Genomic DNA, 15517 nt, shown 5'->3' with positions numbered 1-15517 from the left:
TGTCTACCCCCCTTCAGGGAACAGCGAGAAGGCTGACACATCGTCCGGTGTCTGGCTCTGATACAATTTGTAATGACCCAGATCCACCGCTAGCAGATATTGTCCTCTTTGGGCTTTTCCTTTCAGGTTTCCCCTCAAGGCTTTAAGGGGAAGGTTTCCACACCTTTATAAATGGTGATTTGTTCTCTTCCCCAACCAATGTGGGACATCACAATCCACCCCCCTTCGGGACCCAGTGTTCTCGCTGGCACTCTTTCTTTCCTCCAATCGATGTGGGACCGCCCCCAAATCCACCCCCTTTGGGGCCAGCGTCTTTACTGGCACACCGCCTCGTGTCTACCCCCTTCAGGGAACAGCGAGAAGGCTGACACATCGTCCGGTGTCTGGCTCTGATACAATTTGTAATGACCCAGATCCACCGCTAGCAGATATTGTCCTCTTTGGGCTTTTCCTTTCAGGTTTCCCCTCAAGGCTTTAAGGGGAAGGTTTCCACACCCTTATAAATGGTGATTTGTTCTCCTCCCCAAACAACGTGGGACATCACAACATATCACCGCCAGACTCGTGGTTTTAAAATGTGTCTACTATAGAGAGGTTTTCACATCTTTATAAGCAATGTTTCGTTTCCTTCTCCCGTCGATGTGGGATCTCTTTATTGTTACAGTTTCGATCCTTCCATTCGTAATTTCTTCATTTGTACTTAATCGACGTAATCAAATCCATTTCGCCTACTACTAAATATACATCCTCCTTACATTTATGTCAAAAGGCATTATCAGTATTGTGGATTTTGGCTTATGTATGTCCAAATGATAAATGAGATTGACGGGCATTTCACTCACCGGTGCGTTAAATCTTGTCTAAGAAACAAACTTTTTGTCCTCAAATTCAGACATACGAGCATACAAAATGAGCTAACTATTTTTATATTTTACATGAAAACGAGCATCAATTCTGTAATTGTAAATTGTATGTCAAGATTGTTAGATGAACACGACTCTTCACAATAGTATGATACTGCCCAGCGTAAGCTCTCGTGGTTTTGCTTTGAGCTTCCCAAAATGTCTCCTACCAATGAAGATAGTATTATTTGATTATAAACCTATGATCATTCCCTAAATTAGTCGATGTGAGACTTTTATCCAACAAAGACAAAATTGCATTTTAACAAAAAAAAAAAATCTATCATTCGTGTTATCTCTCGTCGTATGTCGTGAAATTGAATGCAATCAAAATGAATATTAATATCATGTTAGCTTAGGGAGATTTATCTCTATTTGTTTGTCTTGGTTGTTACCAAAATCGAGCTATTTCACTTTGTTCTAAGTAGTTCGCCTATGTAATTGCAACTTACGAAATAAAAAACCATTAATTTCACTTCTATAAAATTATTTTCGAACAACGGAAGTCAACATTACTTTCAAAGTTTTAAAGTTCCATTCCACGGTAATTTAATTTTTTTAAATCTACGATAATTTCCATATTTAATAAATAGACATTCGAACCCATTTCGACCTACTTTCTATGACGAGTAAGAATTGTTTGATTTTTTTAAATAATTATATCAATTGTTTAAAAACATACTTTATCTCGATCATACACAAAATAGGGTCTTTACGATATCATCAATGTCATAAAATCAAGTTGAAACTTAGTAATGATATATCGTCTCGTCATTGGACTTGTATGCCTGTTATTTTTAGTTCCTATAATTGGATTTAGAAGTCCGTTTTGGGCGGGTAAAAGTTCTCAACTGACCTAATACAACTAAAAGTTCGTTTGGATATCATAAAGTCATAGAGTGTCGTGACGTTAATGTAAATCAATAATATAGATCACATGTTGAAAAAGTGTACAAGTGTACCGTTTTCAACGGGTTATAAAGTGAAAAGTATTCCAAAATTGCCTCTTTACAAATTTGGAAACTTTAACTAGTTTTAAGATCGATCCGACACAACTAACCATAATAATTTGGTGAATGTCTTGTTGTTAACGGTAACGGATTAATAAACGATAAATCAGTGCACAACACAAACGTGAAATAACAGGTAAAAAAACATACACCGATTTCAAAACTTCTGTTTGCTCGTAGCGGGTAAAATAAACTTTATAATTTTAATATTAATTAATGAAAATTAAATAATTAAATATTTTAAAATTAAGTTAGGAATCTATATAATATAATGAATATTTAGTGAAGAAAATACTTAAAATATTTAAAATATTTAGTTTAAATGATTAAAAATATAATTATTTAATTTACTGTGGGTGTGAGTTGGAAAGGAGACTATATATGTATGTAAAACAGAGAGCAGCGTTAGTAGTGGTTAAGAGAGCCGTAAACCCTAGTACTTTAAATAAGTCATACACACTCTCTTCTCCCAGACCCCTTCTGCTTGTTGTTCATCATCCTCTCCTGTTGCATTATTTTCGCTGGTGGCTGCCGCCAATTCCATTTGGGAGGGACGGTTTCTGGGCGAGGATTGCTGTTCTCGAATTGGAGTCAATCATTGGTTGCTTCCAATTCAGTTGCGAGGACTTGTTTTGATTTGGGTTTTGGGTTTTGGGTTTCTTTCGTCGAATCTTTTGTTATTGGGAGTGATATGGATCTTCCCAGTTTGGTCGTGGTTCTTCAAGCTGCTCTCAGCCCCAATCCCGATGAAAGGAAGGCTGCTGAGCAGAGTTTGAATCAGGTGCATGATCATTGCTTTACTGACCATTGGGATGGCTTTCGATTAATTGGGATTGGATTTTGGAAATTTTGATTTTTTTTTTTGTTGGGTTTGGCGTTTGTTTATTTCTTGAAATTGGGTTGTCATTGGAAGGTGTGAATTTGTCTGAAGTTTAGTTGAAGCTGGTGGTTTGATCGGTTATTTTTGTTATTTAATGAATTGTTTTGATGGTGTTGGCTTATCCGTGTTTGCAGGTTCAGCATACCCCGCAGCATCTGGTGAGGATGCTATTGATCATTGTGGATAATAATTGTGACTTGGCCGTTCGTCAGGTTGCTAGCATTCATTTCAAGAATTACATTGCCAAGAACTGGTCGCCCGACTCAGGTACGAGATGGGTTTTGTTGCATTGTTCTTTGAATTATTGGCTAGTTTTAGTGGCTTAATTCTTCTTGTTGGGCTGATTCAGATGAGTATCATGAGATTTCTGAGAGTGATAAAGATGCGGTCCGGAAGAACATTCTCCCATTCTTGTCACAGGTTCCATCGTTATTGAGGTAAACGTCTGTTTATGTATGATCCAAGACTGTATATTGAAGATTGCCTTTCTGAATATTTTGTTGTTGTGGAAGTTTTTAAAAGCCATTGTTCTACGAACCAACTTTGTTTTAGATTCAGTAACTTGCAAAAATCATTGATTATGGTTTGTGTGGATCTTAAAGCTTCCTGTTACTTCGACATTGTATGTGTGCAGGGTGCAGCTTGGGGAGTGCTTAAAGACTATCGTTCATGCTGATTTTCCGGAGCAATGGCCGTGTCTTCTTGAATGGGTGAAGGAAAATTTACAAGCTTCAAACGTTTATGGGGCTTTATTTGTGTTGCGGATTCTTGCTAGAAAATATGAGTGAGTATATTATGTTCTTTGTAGATTTTTTTTGCCAGTCTGATTGCGATGCATACCGGATTGCAACCTTGAAGTGTCAACATTTTATGTCGTACTTTAGTGTTTAGACACATTCCTGTTGTACGGTCAACCAGAAGATCCCTTTTGATTTTAACTTTTACAAATTTAACCTATTTTGATACAGTTTCTACTCCATACCATTCGCCCCCCACCACCACTAAAACAGAAAGAAGGGAATGAAAAAACTATTTTTGTAGATATTTATTGTATGTCATCGTTATTATTATTTTCTTTTAATAATTCCTTGTGATACTCTTAATTTTCTCAGTCGCCTTGTCATGTATAAGGAGACTCCCCTTGGAGTCAAGTTCTATATTTCTCTTATATATATATATATATTTCCTTCATTTTTCTACATTTTGAATGAAGTAGATTTTACATACTATTTACTAAAGGTTTATCTTCTTATTTACCGTTGATAGGTTTAAATCAGAGGAGGAGAGGACTCCTGTTTATCGAATTGTTGATGAGACATTCCCTCTTCTACTCAATATATTTAGCGGACTTGTCCAGATTGGTAACCCTTCTTTGGAAGTAGCGGAATTGATCAAGTTCATTTGTAAAATATTTTGGTCATCAATATATGTAAGTTTTTATATGAAGATGTTACGCTCCCTTTAATTATTCCTGTGTATTTTATTTGGCTAGGTTATTACCTTAAAAGCAGCAAATGAAATGGATTTTTTTTGTTTAATTCACAAGCTAGGAGGCTCCCTTCATTTGCATTTTGTATACTTCAAGCTGTTTTGAAGTAGTTCTTCTACATCAGATGATTATTGGAGAAGTTAATGAACTATAATGATTATTAGATATTATATCTTCATATGCATGTGTACTTCTGTAGGATAATGTGCATATGAATCTTTCCACCGAGAATACATTGATATTATATATTCCTTTAATTTTACATGCTTTAAACAGTATTTTGCATATGTTTTAGATGGAGATTCCAAGACTTCTTTTCGATACACGTGTGTTCAATGCTTGGATGATGCTATTCTTAAATATACTGGAGAGGCCAGTTCCCTTGGAAGGCCAGCCTGCAGATCCTGAACTTAGGAAAGCCTGGGGGTGGTGGAAAGTGAAGAAGTGGACTGTTCATATCTTAAATAGGCTTTACACCCGGTGAGAGTTAATGTTAAACATTCATAGCAATTTGTTTTTAAAGGTGTTTTGTATTATGGACCCCCCTCCCTTTCTTTCCTCTGGTATTCTTGCTACTGACGCATAATTTATAGGTTTGGAGATTTGAAACTTAAGAATCCAGAAAGTAGAGCATTTGCTCAAGCGTTTCAGAAGAACTATGCAGGGAAGGTCATGGAATGTCACTTAAATCTGTTGAATGTGATACGTGCTGGTGGCTATTTGCCAGATCGAGTTACCAATCTCATTCTTCAATACCTAAGCAATAGGTAGTCTAACTTTTTTTTCCTCTTCCAGTTCCATACAGAATATTCTGTTCCTATGCATGCTATTTTCCACTTCCTTCTCTGATTTTTTAAACTCTTAGGTGGGAAGGACTCACTTGATATTTTTTTTATAATGTGTATTCACGGTTAGAATTGAAATATGAACATTTTGTAACTGAAGTAACAAGGATATGGCACTTTTATCTGTCACTGGTTAAGGAGTTGTTTTGACTGAAGTTCTAGCTTTCCTGTCTAACTTTGGAGGAAAATTAGTTGTTGGATATTAATACTTTAAGTAGAAAGTGGGTTCATTTTAAAAGGGGGAGAAAATTGAATTTTGTATGAATTCTCATTGTTTTTCTCTATGCTGTAAGTTGATATTATGAATATATTTTTATCCCTTGATTTCTGATGGTTTTTTTTTTGTTCCAGTATCACGAGGAATAGTATGTACTCTTTGTTGCAACCTCGACTTGATGTTCTGCTTTTTGAAATAATTTTCCCCCTCATGTGCTTCAATGACGATGATCAGAAGCTTTGGGATGAAGATCCTCATGAATATGTGAGGAAGGGTTATGGTAAGGCACATGGAAATGGGTTTACTTCTTGGAAAGCTTGAACTAATGAATACACTGCTCATATTTTAATGCTATACACATATTTTGTAGATATTATCGAGGATTTATATAGTCCAAGGACTGCTTCTATGGATTTTGTCAGTGAGCTGGTTAGGAAGCGTGGGAAAGAAAACCTTCCAAAGTTTATCCAATTCATCGTTGGAATCTTCAATAGGTATGTTTATAGATCTGATGGCAATGGCTGATTCCGTTTCCGTGAAATATGATACAATGCAATATACTGTCCCAGGTACGATGAATCACCTCTTGAATTTAAGCCCTATAGACATAAAGATGGGGCTCTTCTTGCTATTGGAGCCCTATGTGACAAATTGAAACAAACAGAACCCTACAAGGCTGAACTTGAGAGCATGCTAGTTCAACATGTTTTTCCTGAATTCTGCAGTGATGTTGGGCATCTCAGAGCTAAGGTCCGGTAGACTTTACTGTGGTCTTAATCAATTGTTTTTATTAATAATATCTAATATGAACATAACAACTGTGAAAAAATGTTAGTCAACCTTAATGACTTAACAGTATATTAATATGCTGGTAATCTCTATTCTCACGTTTCTGGGTTTCCACTAGAAGATTTTATGGAAGTGTGCTGGGGCATGAAGATGCTTCTCTTATTAGAGCCTTCTATTTATGCACAAGACTTGGATGCTTTTAAATGCACCTTTCCTCTCTCTCTCTCTCTCTCTCTCTCTCTCTATATATATATATATATATAAAATTTTGTTTCTAAACGAAACTAGTTTTATTATGATTAGATCCTTTGTTTAGCATAGTAGGGCTACTGCATAAGCATTCTGCAGCCATTTTTTCTTTATTGTTTATAATCTTATCAAATGGATGGATTTGTCTTCTTTAGCCTAAAAGAAGCGCAAAGGGATGCGGAAATTGTATAATAGCTTTTGCATGTGATCCCAAATCTCATTTTCGTTGTACACAAGTTGTAGTTTTCTCATTCTAATTGTGCTTTTTGTGAAAACATATTATGATGTTGGGTTTGATAAATCATGTCATCCACTTTAAATTTACATTCATTAACGTTTTTGGTTTAATTGCTACAGGCAGCATGGGTTGCAGGACAATATGCCCATATCAATTTTGCTGACCAGAATAATTTCAGAATAGCCTTGATTAGTGTTGTTTCTGGGATGCGAGACCCAGAACTCCCCGTTCGCATTGATTCAGTTTTTGCATTGAGATCTTTTGTTGAAGCTTGCAGAGGTTTATACTTTATGTATAGATATATTCTTGAGAATTTCCCATCACAAATAGATAGGTGGAGACTTGAATTACAATCTCTTAGAGGGCGTAGGAATGCTTGAACCACCAAGCATATTTTATGGTGGCAGTTTATACTTTATATTAGATACTTGCTAATATTTTTGGTCTAAATGCTGGTTTGGATTTCAGTTATTGACGGAATCAAGTTTCGTTTAATTTGCAGATTTGAATGAAATCCGTCCTATCCTTCCACGACTTCTTGACGGTTAGTTGATGAACATGTCATGGTCATAAATAGTTGTTATTTTGCTTATATTTAGTGACTGAGATCGTTTTCTTTTCAGAATTTTTTAAGCTTATGAATGAGGTTGAAAATGAAGAACTTGTATTTACTCTGGAGACTATAGTTGATAAATTTGGGGAGGAAATGGCTCCTTATGCGCTTGGATTATGTCACAATTTGGTATTTTTAATTCTAATTTCAATACAGAAATAGATGTGGATATTTTTATTGAAGGTTCAGAGGTGACTTTTTGAAATTGGATCCAGGCTGCGGCTTTCTGGAGGTGTATGAATACTGCAGAAGCAGATGATGAAGCTGATGATTCTGGTGCTTTGGCTGCAGTTGGGTGTTTGCGGGCAATTAGCACGATTCTTGAATCAGTGAACAGAATTCCTCGACTTTTTCCCCAAGTTGAGCCAACATTGCTCCCAATAATGCAAAGGATGTTGACAACTGACGGCCAAGGTTTGCATCATTTTGAAATATACTTCTCTTGCTTCTTGTTGGCTGATTACATTCCTTGAGTAAATATTTGATGTAATTAATTCTTCTTTTTCTGATCTTGTGAGATGGTTCCTGTGCTTTCTTCTTGTTTTGATTTTCTTGCGGAAGTATCTGGCAACAAATCCATTTCATTCTCTTTTTGAAACTTGTTTTTCATATATCAACGAAAAAGTTAATTTTAAAGTCCATGTTTACAAACTTTTTAATAATAGTAACTTAAAAATTAGTGCCAATAATTGCAGTAGGTGTTTGTTCCTCTTCCCTTTTAAAGCTTTAATGTCTTATTTGATCTTTGATGCTATTTGCAGAGGTATTTGAAGAAGTCTTGGAAATTGCTTCATTCATGACATTCTTTTCCCCTACCATATCCATGGATTTGTGGAGTCTTTGGCCACTGATGATGGAAGCATTGGCAGAATGGGCCATTGACTTTTTTCCAAGTATGTTGTCTTTGTAGCAAGCAAACTCATTCATTATTGACGATAATATGAGCTCTATGGGCATACCAAGGAACTTCTAAACACAGTTGACTTTTACATTCTGCTTTGTGCAATAGGACTCATAATTCTTTCCTGATGTAGTCTAGTTGTTTAATTCTGTTGCCAAATAAAATTTCTGGTAAATTGCATGAAAAAGTGCATGGGCTCTTGATGCATGGAAAAGTTTGAGGTAGTGGTCATAAGGGTTTTAACTATTTTCTGGTTGGATGGGCAATGTGAAACAGAGTTATGCTAGTGAAGCCTGTCTAGTGGTTTGGTACCCTTTGCTGCACCTTGTCTATAAATGATGTAGATGGAGATAATGGAAAAGAATGGCTGTTAGAGGAAGCATGTAGCTCACTGGAATGACATAACTCCATAACATAACTCCATACGTATTCAAACTAGCATTGGTAACATCAAGACTAGTTTCAATTTTTTATTTAGTTTTGTTTTTCATAAATCAAGTCCAGTTTTAGTTGTAATGCTCATGCTGTTGCATTTCATAACTTTTTAAGGGTTAGTCTGTTTGCAGTAGGTCAGACATTTAGTGTCATGCATGTTCGTATTTATTTAACGCAATTATTTCTGGCATAGTGTATGACTTTTAGCATGTAGATATATAAAATGAATGTTGCACTAAATAACCCTGGGTATAAGATGGCTGGTTCTGATGTCTTCTTGTTCACAGATATACTTGTTCCGTTGGACAACTTTGTATCCAGGGGGACTGCACATTTCCTCACATGCAAAGCTCCTGATTACCAGCAAAGTCTTTGGAACATGATTTCATCAGTGAGTTGCTTTACTCTTGAAAGAGAAGTTATATCTTCCATTTTGTTTTGAACAAGATACAACTTCTTGTTGAAATGATGAAAATGAATAGATATTCAAGGAATACAAACTTCGAGAGGGAATGAAAAAGAAAGAAGAAAGGAAAATACAATACAGTAAATACATCCATATTTAGGTTTAACCATGAAAATAAATATTCTCCCTATTTGGTTCGTTAATGGGTGATTATGTTGATTATTTAGTGACGATCTTTCTTGGTTTCTTATTAAAAAAAAGAAAAGAAAAAAGTAGTCGCACTTTAACTTAGCTGCTGAAACTATTTTTGTTGACTTGCTTCCAATCTGATAAGCTCGTACCATCTTACTCTAGATAATGGCTGACAAGAATTTGGAAGATGGCGATATTGAGCCTGCTCCAAAGCTTATTCAAGTTGTCTTTCAAAATTGCAAAGGTCAAGTGGATCAATGGATTGAACCGTATCTCAGAATCACAATTGAACGCCTGGACCGAACTGAGAAGTCATACTTGAAATGTCTTCTAATGCAAGTGGTAAGGGTTGAGGAGTTAGGTCAATATACTATATAGCTTTTCTCCCCTATCGCAATACATGTCAGCCTTGCTCCTTGGTTCTTCATACTCGAGTATTACTTCCAGATGACATGCTATTTAAGATAATTGAATTTAACCATTAGCAGGGGAATTAGATATCTCTTATTGCTATATCGTTTGGAACTTGGTATCTTATGAGATTCCATTCTATTCTGGAATGTTCAATGGTATAATGATTTATAAATTATGCAAGTATAGGGAGTTTTTTTGATCCTTTGTAGAGGTACTCTAAGCACGATCTTTTTCAGCAACCAATTTAATAGTTAATGACATTTGCTTGTATGACATGCTTTGGGTTCTATTTTTGCTCCTGTTATTCTTTTAGCATTTTTCTTATAAATATGAATATTGGTTACTTGAAGAATTTATTGGTACAGAACACTTGAATCTCTGACTGTGTAAGTATCTTGCTTGTTTTACTGATGGTATTTACAGTTGCAGACTTTCTTTTAAGGCTCACTAGGTAGTTTTCTTGAGATTTTTTATTCGCTTGGTGTAAATTGAGCTGAGGGTTTCGTTGAAATTTCTCTTGCAGATTTCTGATGCTCTTTACTACAATGCATCATTATCACTCAACATATTGCAAACGCTAGGTGTTGCAACAAATGTATTCAATCTTTGGTTTCAGATGCTACAGGAGGTCAAAAAGAGTGGTGTACGAGCTAACTTTAGAAAGTAAATTATTGTTCTCTCTCTCTCTTTCTTCTTGGTGGTTACTTGCTGTTGATGTTCTCTGGATGGTTTGGATTTTCCACCTGAATGGTCTGTCATGTTGCAGGGAACAAGATAAAAAAGTTTGCTGCTTGGGATTGACATCTTTGCTTGCACTTCCAGCCGATCAAGTACCGGGGGAGGCTCTTGGGCGTGTTTTTAGGGCCACCCTTGATCTACTTGTTGCTTACAAGGATCAAGTTGCAGGTCTCTCTTTCACTCACTCACTCTGTTTCTTGTTCCTTATTTACATCTATAATTCCTGGCCGAATTCACATATATATTCTGCTCCTTTGCATACAGAAGCTGCAAAAGAGGAGGAGGAGGTTGAAGAAGATGATGATATGGATGGTTACCAAAGCAATGAAGATGATGATGGAGATGGTTCTGACAAGGAAATGGGATTTGATGCTGAGGACGGTGATGAAGTTGACAGCATCAAGCTTCAAAAGTTGGCTGCACAGGTCTGCATGTGTAGTACATAAGTGATTGTCTGGAATGATATCAGCGTTTTATAAGTATCTCTGATAAATTATACAACTCAAACCTGAGTTGCGTTGTAATTTCTTCTTGAACGGACTTTGCAGGCCAAATCTTTCCGCCCGGTCGATGAAGATGATTATGACTCAGATGATGATTATGATGACGATGATGACGAGATGCAATCTCCCTTAGATGATGTGGACCCTTTTATTTACTTTGTAGATACAATCAAAGGTATGTGGAACTTCTTTTAGTTTGATTTATTAAGTTCCAAACTTCCTGACATCACTTAACTTACTATATATATGTTTTGGTCCTTCCTATTTGAAAAAATAAGCTATTCAAGCAACAGATCCAATGAGGTTCCAGAGTCTTACCCAATCACTAGAGTTCCAATATCAGGCTCTTGCACACGGTGTAGCGCAGCATGCTGAGCAGCGGAGAGTAGAAATTGAGAAGGAGAAACTGGAAAAAGCCACAGCCGCCTCTTCATGACCATGAGTCGAGTTGTCACTTGTAAGGCTAAAATTTTGAATTGCTCTCCTGGTCCCGTTCATGTCCATTGGTTTAGTAAATGATTGATGAATGCAAAAAGAGTCGGTTGCCATTCTCTTGATTTGATTGGGTTCAGTGTCCATGGATGATGTCTGAGCCCCCAAAAGTTCAGATCTGAAGTTGCTTGACATGGTGGTGCCAGCCAAGTTCCCATACCTAAAGACAATGCAAATAGTCTCGAGTTGCCAGAGTCGGTTATCCTTCGATCCAGACAGTTCGGTTTGGGTCGATTGTTCAGTGAGTCCCATGCATTGGATGGCAGAACATAACTGCCTATCCTAGTTTGTCTCGTCTCATTTTTGTCCAGGCATATTTCATATAGAAAGTTCATCCACATCTCCCATTTTTTTTCTTCCCTTGCATAGGTTATAGGGTCTGTAGTATTTTTGATCATTCATTCCTTTTCTTCTTAAATTATGTCGAACGGATCGGTATTATTTTTGTGATTGATTGTTCCTTGGCCTGTATTCATAAAGGTCTCGACCTCGGCCTGTATTCATAAAAGTCGAAGTTTAGGTTAGTATTTCCCTCCGTCGGCGTCCTGGTTTTGCAATGGGCGACGGAGTTGGCTAGTTTTTTTGGGTTTGCTGCAGAGAGAGCTACTAAGGGTAGCTTTTGACCATGTGGATTGTGGCTGCTGCTGTTTTTGATTCTTTATAATATAAAACTTGTGGATCAATCAATGAGAAGGAAACCTGTTTCCTTGGCTCTCTTTCTCTTTTCCTCTCTCTCTATTGGCTTTTTCTCGTGATCTTTTAGATTGAATAGTCGAGTTATGCATCTCGAGGCCAAGTTCTCTCGTGATATATTTTCTTTTCCTTTTCGGCCTCGAAAGCTCTGATTTGATTTGGGATATGGCATGGAAAGATGCTGTTTTTGCACACAAGAGGTTGTGGTAAATGGAGTAAGTGCATGAGTGGGTTAAAAAGGGTAAAAAGGTCAAAAGGAAAGTGGTGTTTAGAGAGAGAGAGAGAGAGAGAGAGAGAGAGAGAGAGAGAGATTATAAAATATTTGTAAGTGAGCAAAAGGCATCAGAAAGGGGAATAAGAACTTAGAGAAAGAAGAAGGAAAGAAGTATGAATGGTTTAAATATTATAGGAATTTTGGAATTTTGGAATTTGGTGGATGTTGAAATGTCCATTTTCAACAACCTTCCTAATTCTTTCCTTTTTTATTTCTTTCTAAAATCAAAAATCCTCCCCCACTTTGACCAATTTACCCTTTTCTTCTAATACTCTTTTTGATTAATTTTCATTATTTATTTTTCGGGTTTGAATGATACGTATAAGATATGATTTGTACTATGAATTAATAAGCATCGATGCATTGTCACATGTGATTGTCACACGGACAGAAAGATTTCTTATGATTTGATTACTAAATATGTGATTGTCACACGGACAGAAAGATTTCTTATAATTTGATTACTAAATTTCTTATGATTTGATTATTAAATTTGTTTGTGTATGTCCTTCACTTTTTAATTTTTTGTCACTCATTTATATCGTTGAAATTAAATCTACTATTCTTTTTCACTCCTTTTAATAACCCAAAATCCAAGAAATTGCGAAAAAAAAAAAAAAAAAATCTAATTAGCCTTGTGATGATCACATTTTATAGGCCATTTCGTGTGAGGTACGAAGGCAAACTATGTGCAAATCCTCATTGGATCTTACTTGTTCTTAACAACGATATTATTTATTTAAGTTTTTGGGTAATTTTAAATAAAGTAAAAATTCTTGTATTTTGTGTGAACACTGTGTGTTCGATGGATGAGTGTTACGTATACAAATGTTTATTTGATAAATTTTAATTGAGTAGACATAAAAATGGTATAAAATCAAATTAATAATCATTATGTTAAAAATGTTGAAAATTGTAAGGTTGATGGATTAAATAAAAATAATATTTAATTTTTAGAAATGAATAAATTTTAATCAATTAGAGAGAGAGAAAGAAGACTAATTAGGGATTAAACCTAAAACACACACAAAGCATTAATCAAAATTAAGAAAAGAATATAAATAATAAATAATAAATAATAAATAAATAAAAGGTTCTCTTCATGAGACAAGTGGGTAAACCCATCCCATGTGCTCTCATGTGGTGGTTGGCCCTATCTGGGTCCCACATTCCACTTCTCCTACCCTTCTCTCTCTCCTCTTTCTCTCACTATTTTTTTTTTCTTTACAATAAACAAAACTAAAAACAAGAAAATTCTCCCTTCCCGAACGCGTATGGGATGTCACGATCATGCTCGTTTAGGACGTGGCCCACGCCAAACCCTTTAATTGATTTCATGTTGTATTCTTCTACCATAATATTTTCTATTTGTATGACTGTTCGACGAAATCATGTATGAGTTCACCAGACTTAATCGTCTCAAAATGTATTATAGGGGAATGCGATTAATTGTCAATTATTCCTACCTCGAGTGATATGATAATTAAGGGGTGATGTTTTCTTTGCTTATAACCATATAATGCTGCTTTCATCTTTCTTTTAACGTTGCTTTCAAAACTCTCTTTCGAAAATCTCTCTGCCCCTTCTTCTCAAGACGGGGCTAGAGGTTTGAGCATACGTTGCTCGACCGTAGGAGACGTGAATTCAAATTGGCTTGACTCACTCGATGTAGGGAGTAAGTACCGCACAGTCGCAAAAATCAACAGCCAAGAAAAATACGATTATGACACGTCGCACATGTTCTAACAAGATTGAAAAAAAAAATCGAATTCCAAGCTCTTAACAAATGAGTTTGGTTCTTACTTCAAGACAGATAATACTCTCCTCAACGATGTGTCGACACACGACACTCTTGAATCTCGAAGAGTCTAGCTTTAAAATCCACGACTATTTCTAGTTCTAACAACACAACTACCTTGCCCAAGCTAGTAACTCAGCGAAGGTTCATTCTCAACTTTTCTTATTCTGATACCACTTATCACAATCGCACTTTAATGGCAGCGGACTTGCAATTGTGCGGCACTCACTTTTCAGCAACAAGTGAGTTAAGCCTATTCGTTCTTGCGTCGCCTACGGCCAAGCGACATACGCTCAAGCCTCTAACCTCGGTTCAAGAAGAAAGTTTTATAAAACGGGGCAGAGAGATTTTGAAAGAGAGTTTTGAAAGCAAGATTTGAGAAACTGAAATTGGTGTTATACGAGGATGCAAACAAAAGGCAACAACAACGGCTTACTGCATATAACTATCGGGTATGAAGAAGTTGACACAAAATATAGCTCTGATATCAATCGTTACAATCATACTTTTTGAACCATTAATTTGAGATGATAATTAGTGTCGTATTCGACGCGTGATCCCTGCTCTACGCCCTCTCAAAGTGATTAATAATAAATTATAAAGAAAGCCATTGGATTCTTAAAGCCCAAAATTCCCCATAGCCATCCAATTTCAATCCTCTTATTCCTTCTCCTATTGCTTCATTCCTTCCCCTATTAGGTTCTTTCTCTCTGAAAGTCTGTGTTTTTAAGCTTTATAGTGTTTGTTTGTGATCACTTAAACATTATTATTAGGTCCCTCTACACAACAAAATCTCAACTTCCAAAAAGATTTGTTGTGTCAGAGAGTTAGTTGTACTAGGAATTCGAGATCCTTGTCTCTCTCTCGATCTATCTTTTCTCTCTATGGCTTCTGAATCCGGTACAACTCCGATGAATTCCTCCTCTTCTTCCCTCCGCCTAGCTCGAACCTTCCTCCGATCCTTCTCCCGGATCAAATCCCGAAGACCCACCACCGCTGCCTCTCGGTCTGCTTTCGAGCTTAGACGCCGGAGTCGACGGATAAAAATCGCAGCCTACTCCTCCATGGCTCGCGTGGCTGGACCACAACGAGCATGGGCTAGAGCCCTCCTCTTCAAGCTCAATACTCGAGCTAGACATAGGACTTTGATGAGACGCCGCCGTTCAACGATGCCCTCGGCCTACCCCAACGACCATGTCGGGAAGCTCCGCCGCTTACTTCCGGGCGGGGACGGAATGGACGTGTGCACCTTGCTGGAGGAAACTGCTGACTACATCCATTGCCTCTCCGCGCAGGTTAAGGTCATGAATGCCATAGCTCATCATTTATCAACAAATTGATATCCAACACAATTTTCATCAACCATAGATCATATTCAATAAACTATACAAACAAGATGAGAGAGAAAGTAGATAGAGAGAGAGAAAGAGATTTTCTTT

At 36.7% G+C, this 15517-nt stretch overlaps 2 protein-coding genes across 2 annotated transcripts; both read left to right on the top strand.

The window, feature by feature from the left end:
* The first annotated feature begins 2325 nt into the window (after positions 1 to 2325).
* Positions 2326 to 12029, top strand: LOC111778342 (importin beta-like SAD2). Its single transcript, XM_023658100.2, has 22 exons — positions 2326 to 2693; positions 2927 to 3059; positions 3142 to 3229; positions 3427 to 3576; positions 4059 to 4221; positions 4577 to 4761; positions 4875 to 5048; positions 5478 to 5623; positions 5714 to 5837; positions 5913 to 6093; positions 6739 to 6898; positions 7122 to 7163; positions 7243 to 7361; positions 7448 to 7646; positions 7994 to 8125; positions 8856 to 8959; positions 9329 to 9508; positions 10104 to 10243; positions 10347 to 10486; positions 10583 to 10743; positions 10867 to 10996; positions 11100 to 12029. The coding sequence occupies exons 1-22, from the start codon at positions 2604 to 2606 to the stop codon at positions 11255 to 11257; spliced, it is 3099 nt and encodes a 1032-aa protein (XP_023513868.2). The 5' UTR covers positions 2326 to 2603; the 3' UTR covers positions 11258 to 12029.
* Positions 12030 to 14962: 2933 nt separating this feature from the next.
* LOC147787679 (transcription factor IBH1-like) lies at positions 14963 to 15418 on the top strand. The gene has a single exon (XM_087119241.1). The coding sequence runs from the start codon at positions 14963 to 14965 to the stop codon at positions 15416 to 15418; it is 456 nt and encodes a 151-aa protein (XP_086975367.1).
* Positions 15419 to 15517: the final 99 nt, after the last annotated feature.

The sequence above is a fragment of the Cucurbita pepo genome, chromosome 17 (assembly GCF_057944985.1).
Source record: "Cucurbita pepo subsp. pepo isolate OVF chromosome 17, ASM5794498v1, whole genome shotgun sequence".
Classification (NCBI taxonomy): domain Eukaryota; kingdom Viridiplantae; phylum Streptophyta; class Magnoliopsida; order Cucurbitales; family Cucurbitaceae; genus Cucurbita; species Cucurbita pepo.
This window is presented reverse-complemented; position numbering and strand designations above follow the sequence as displayed.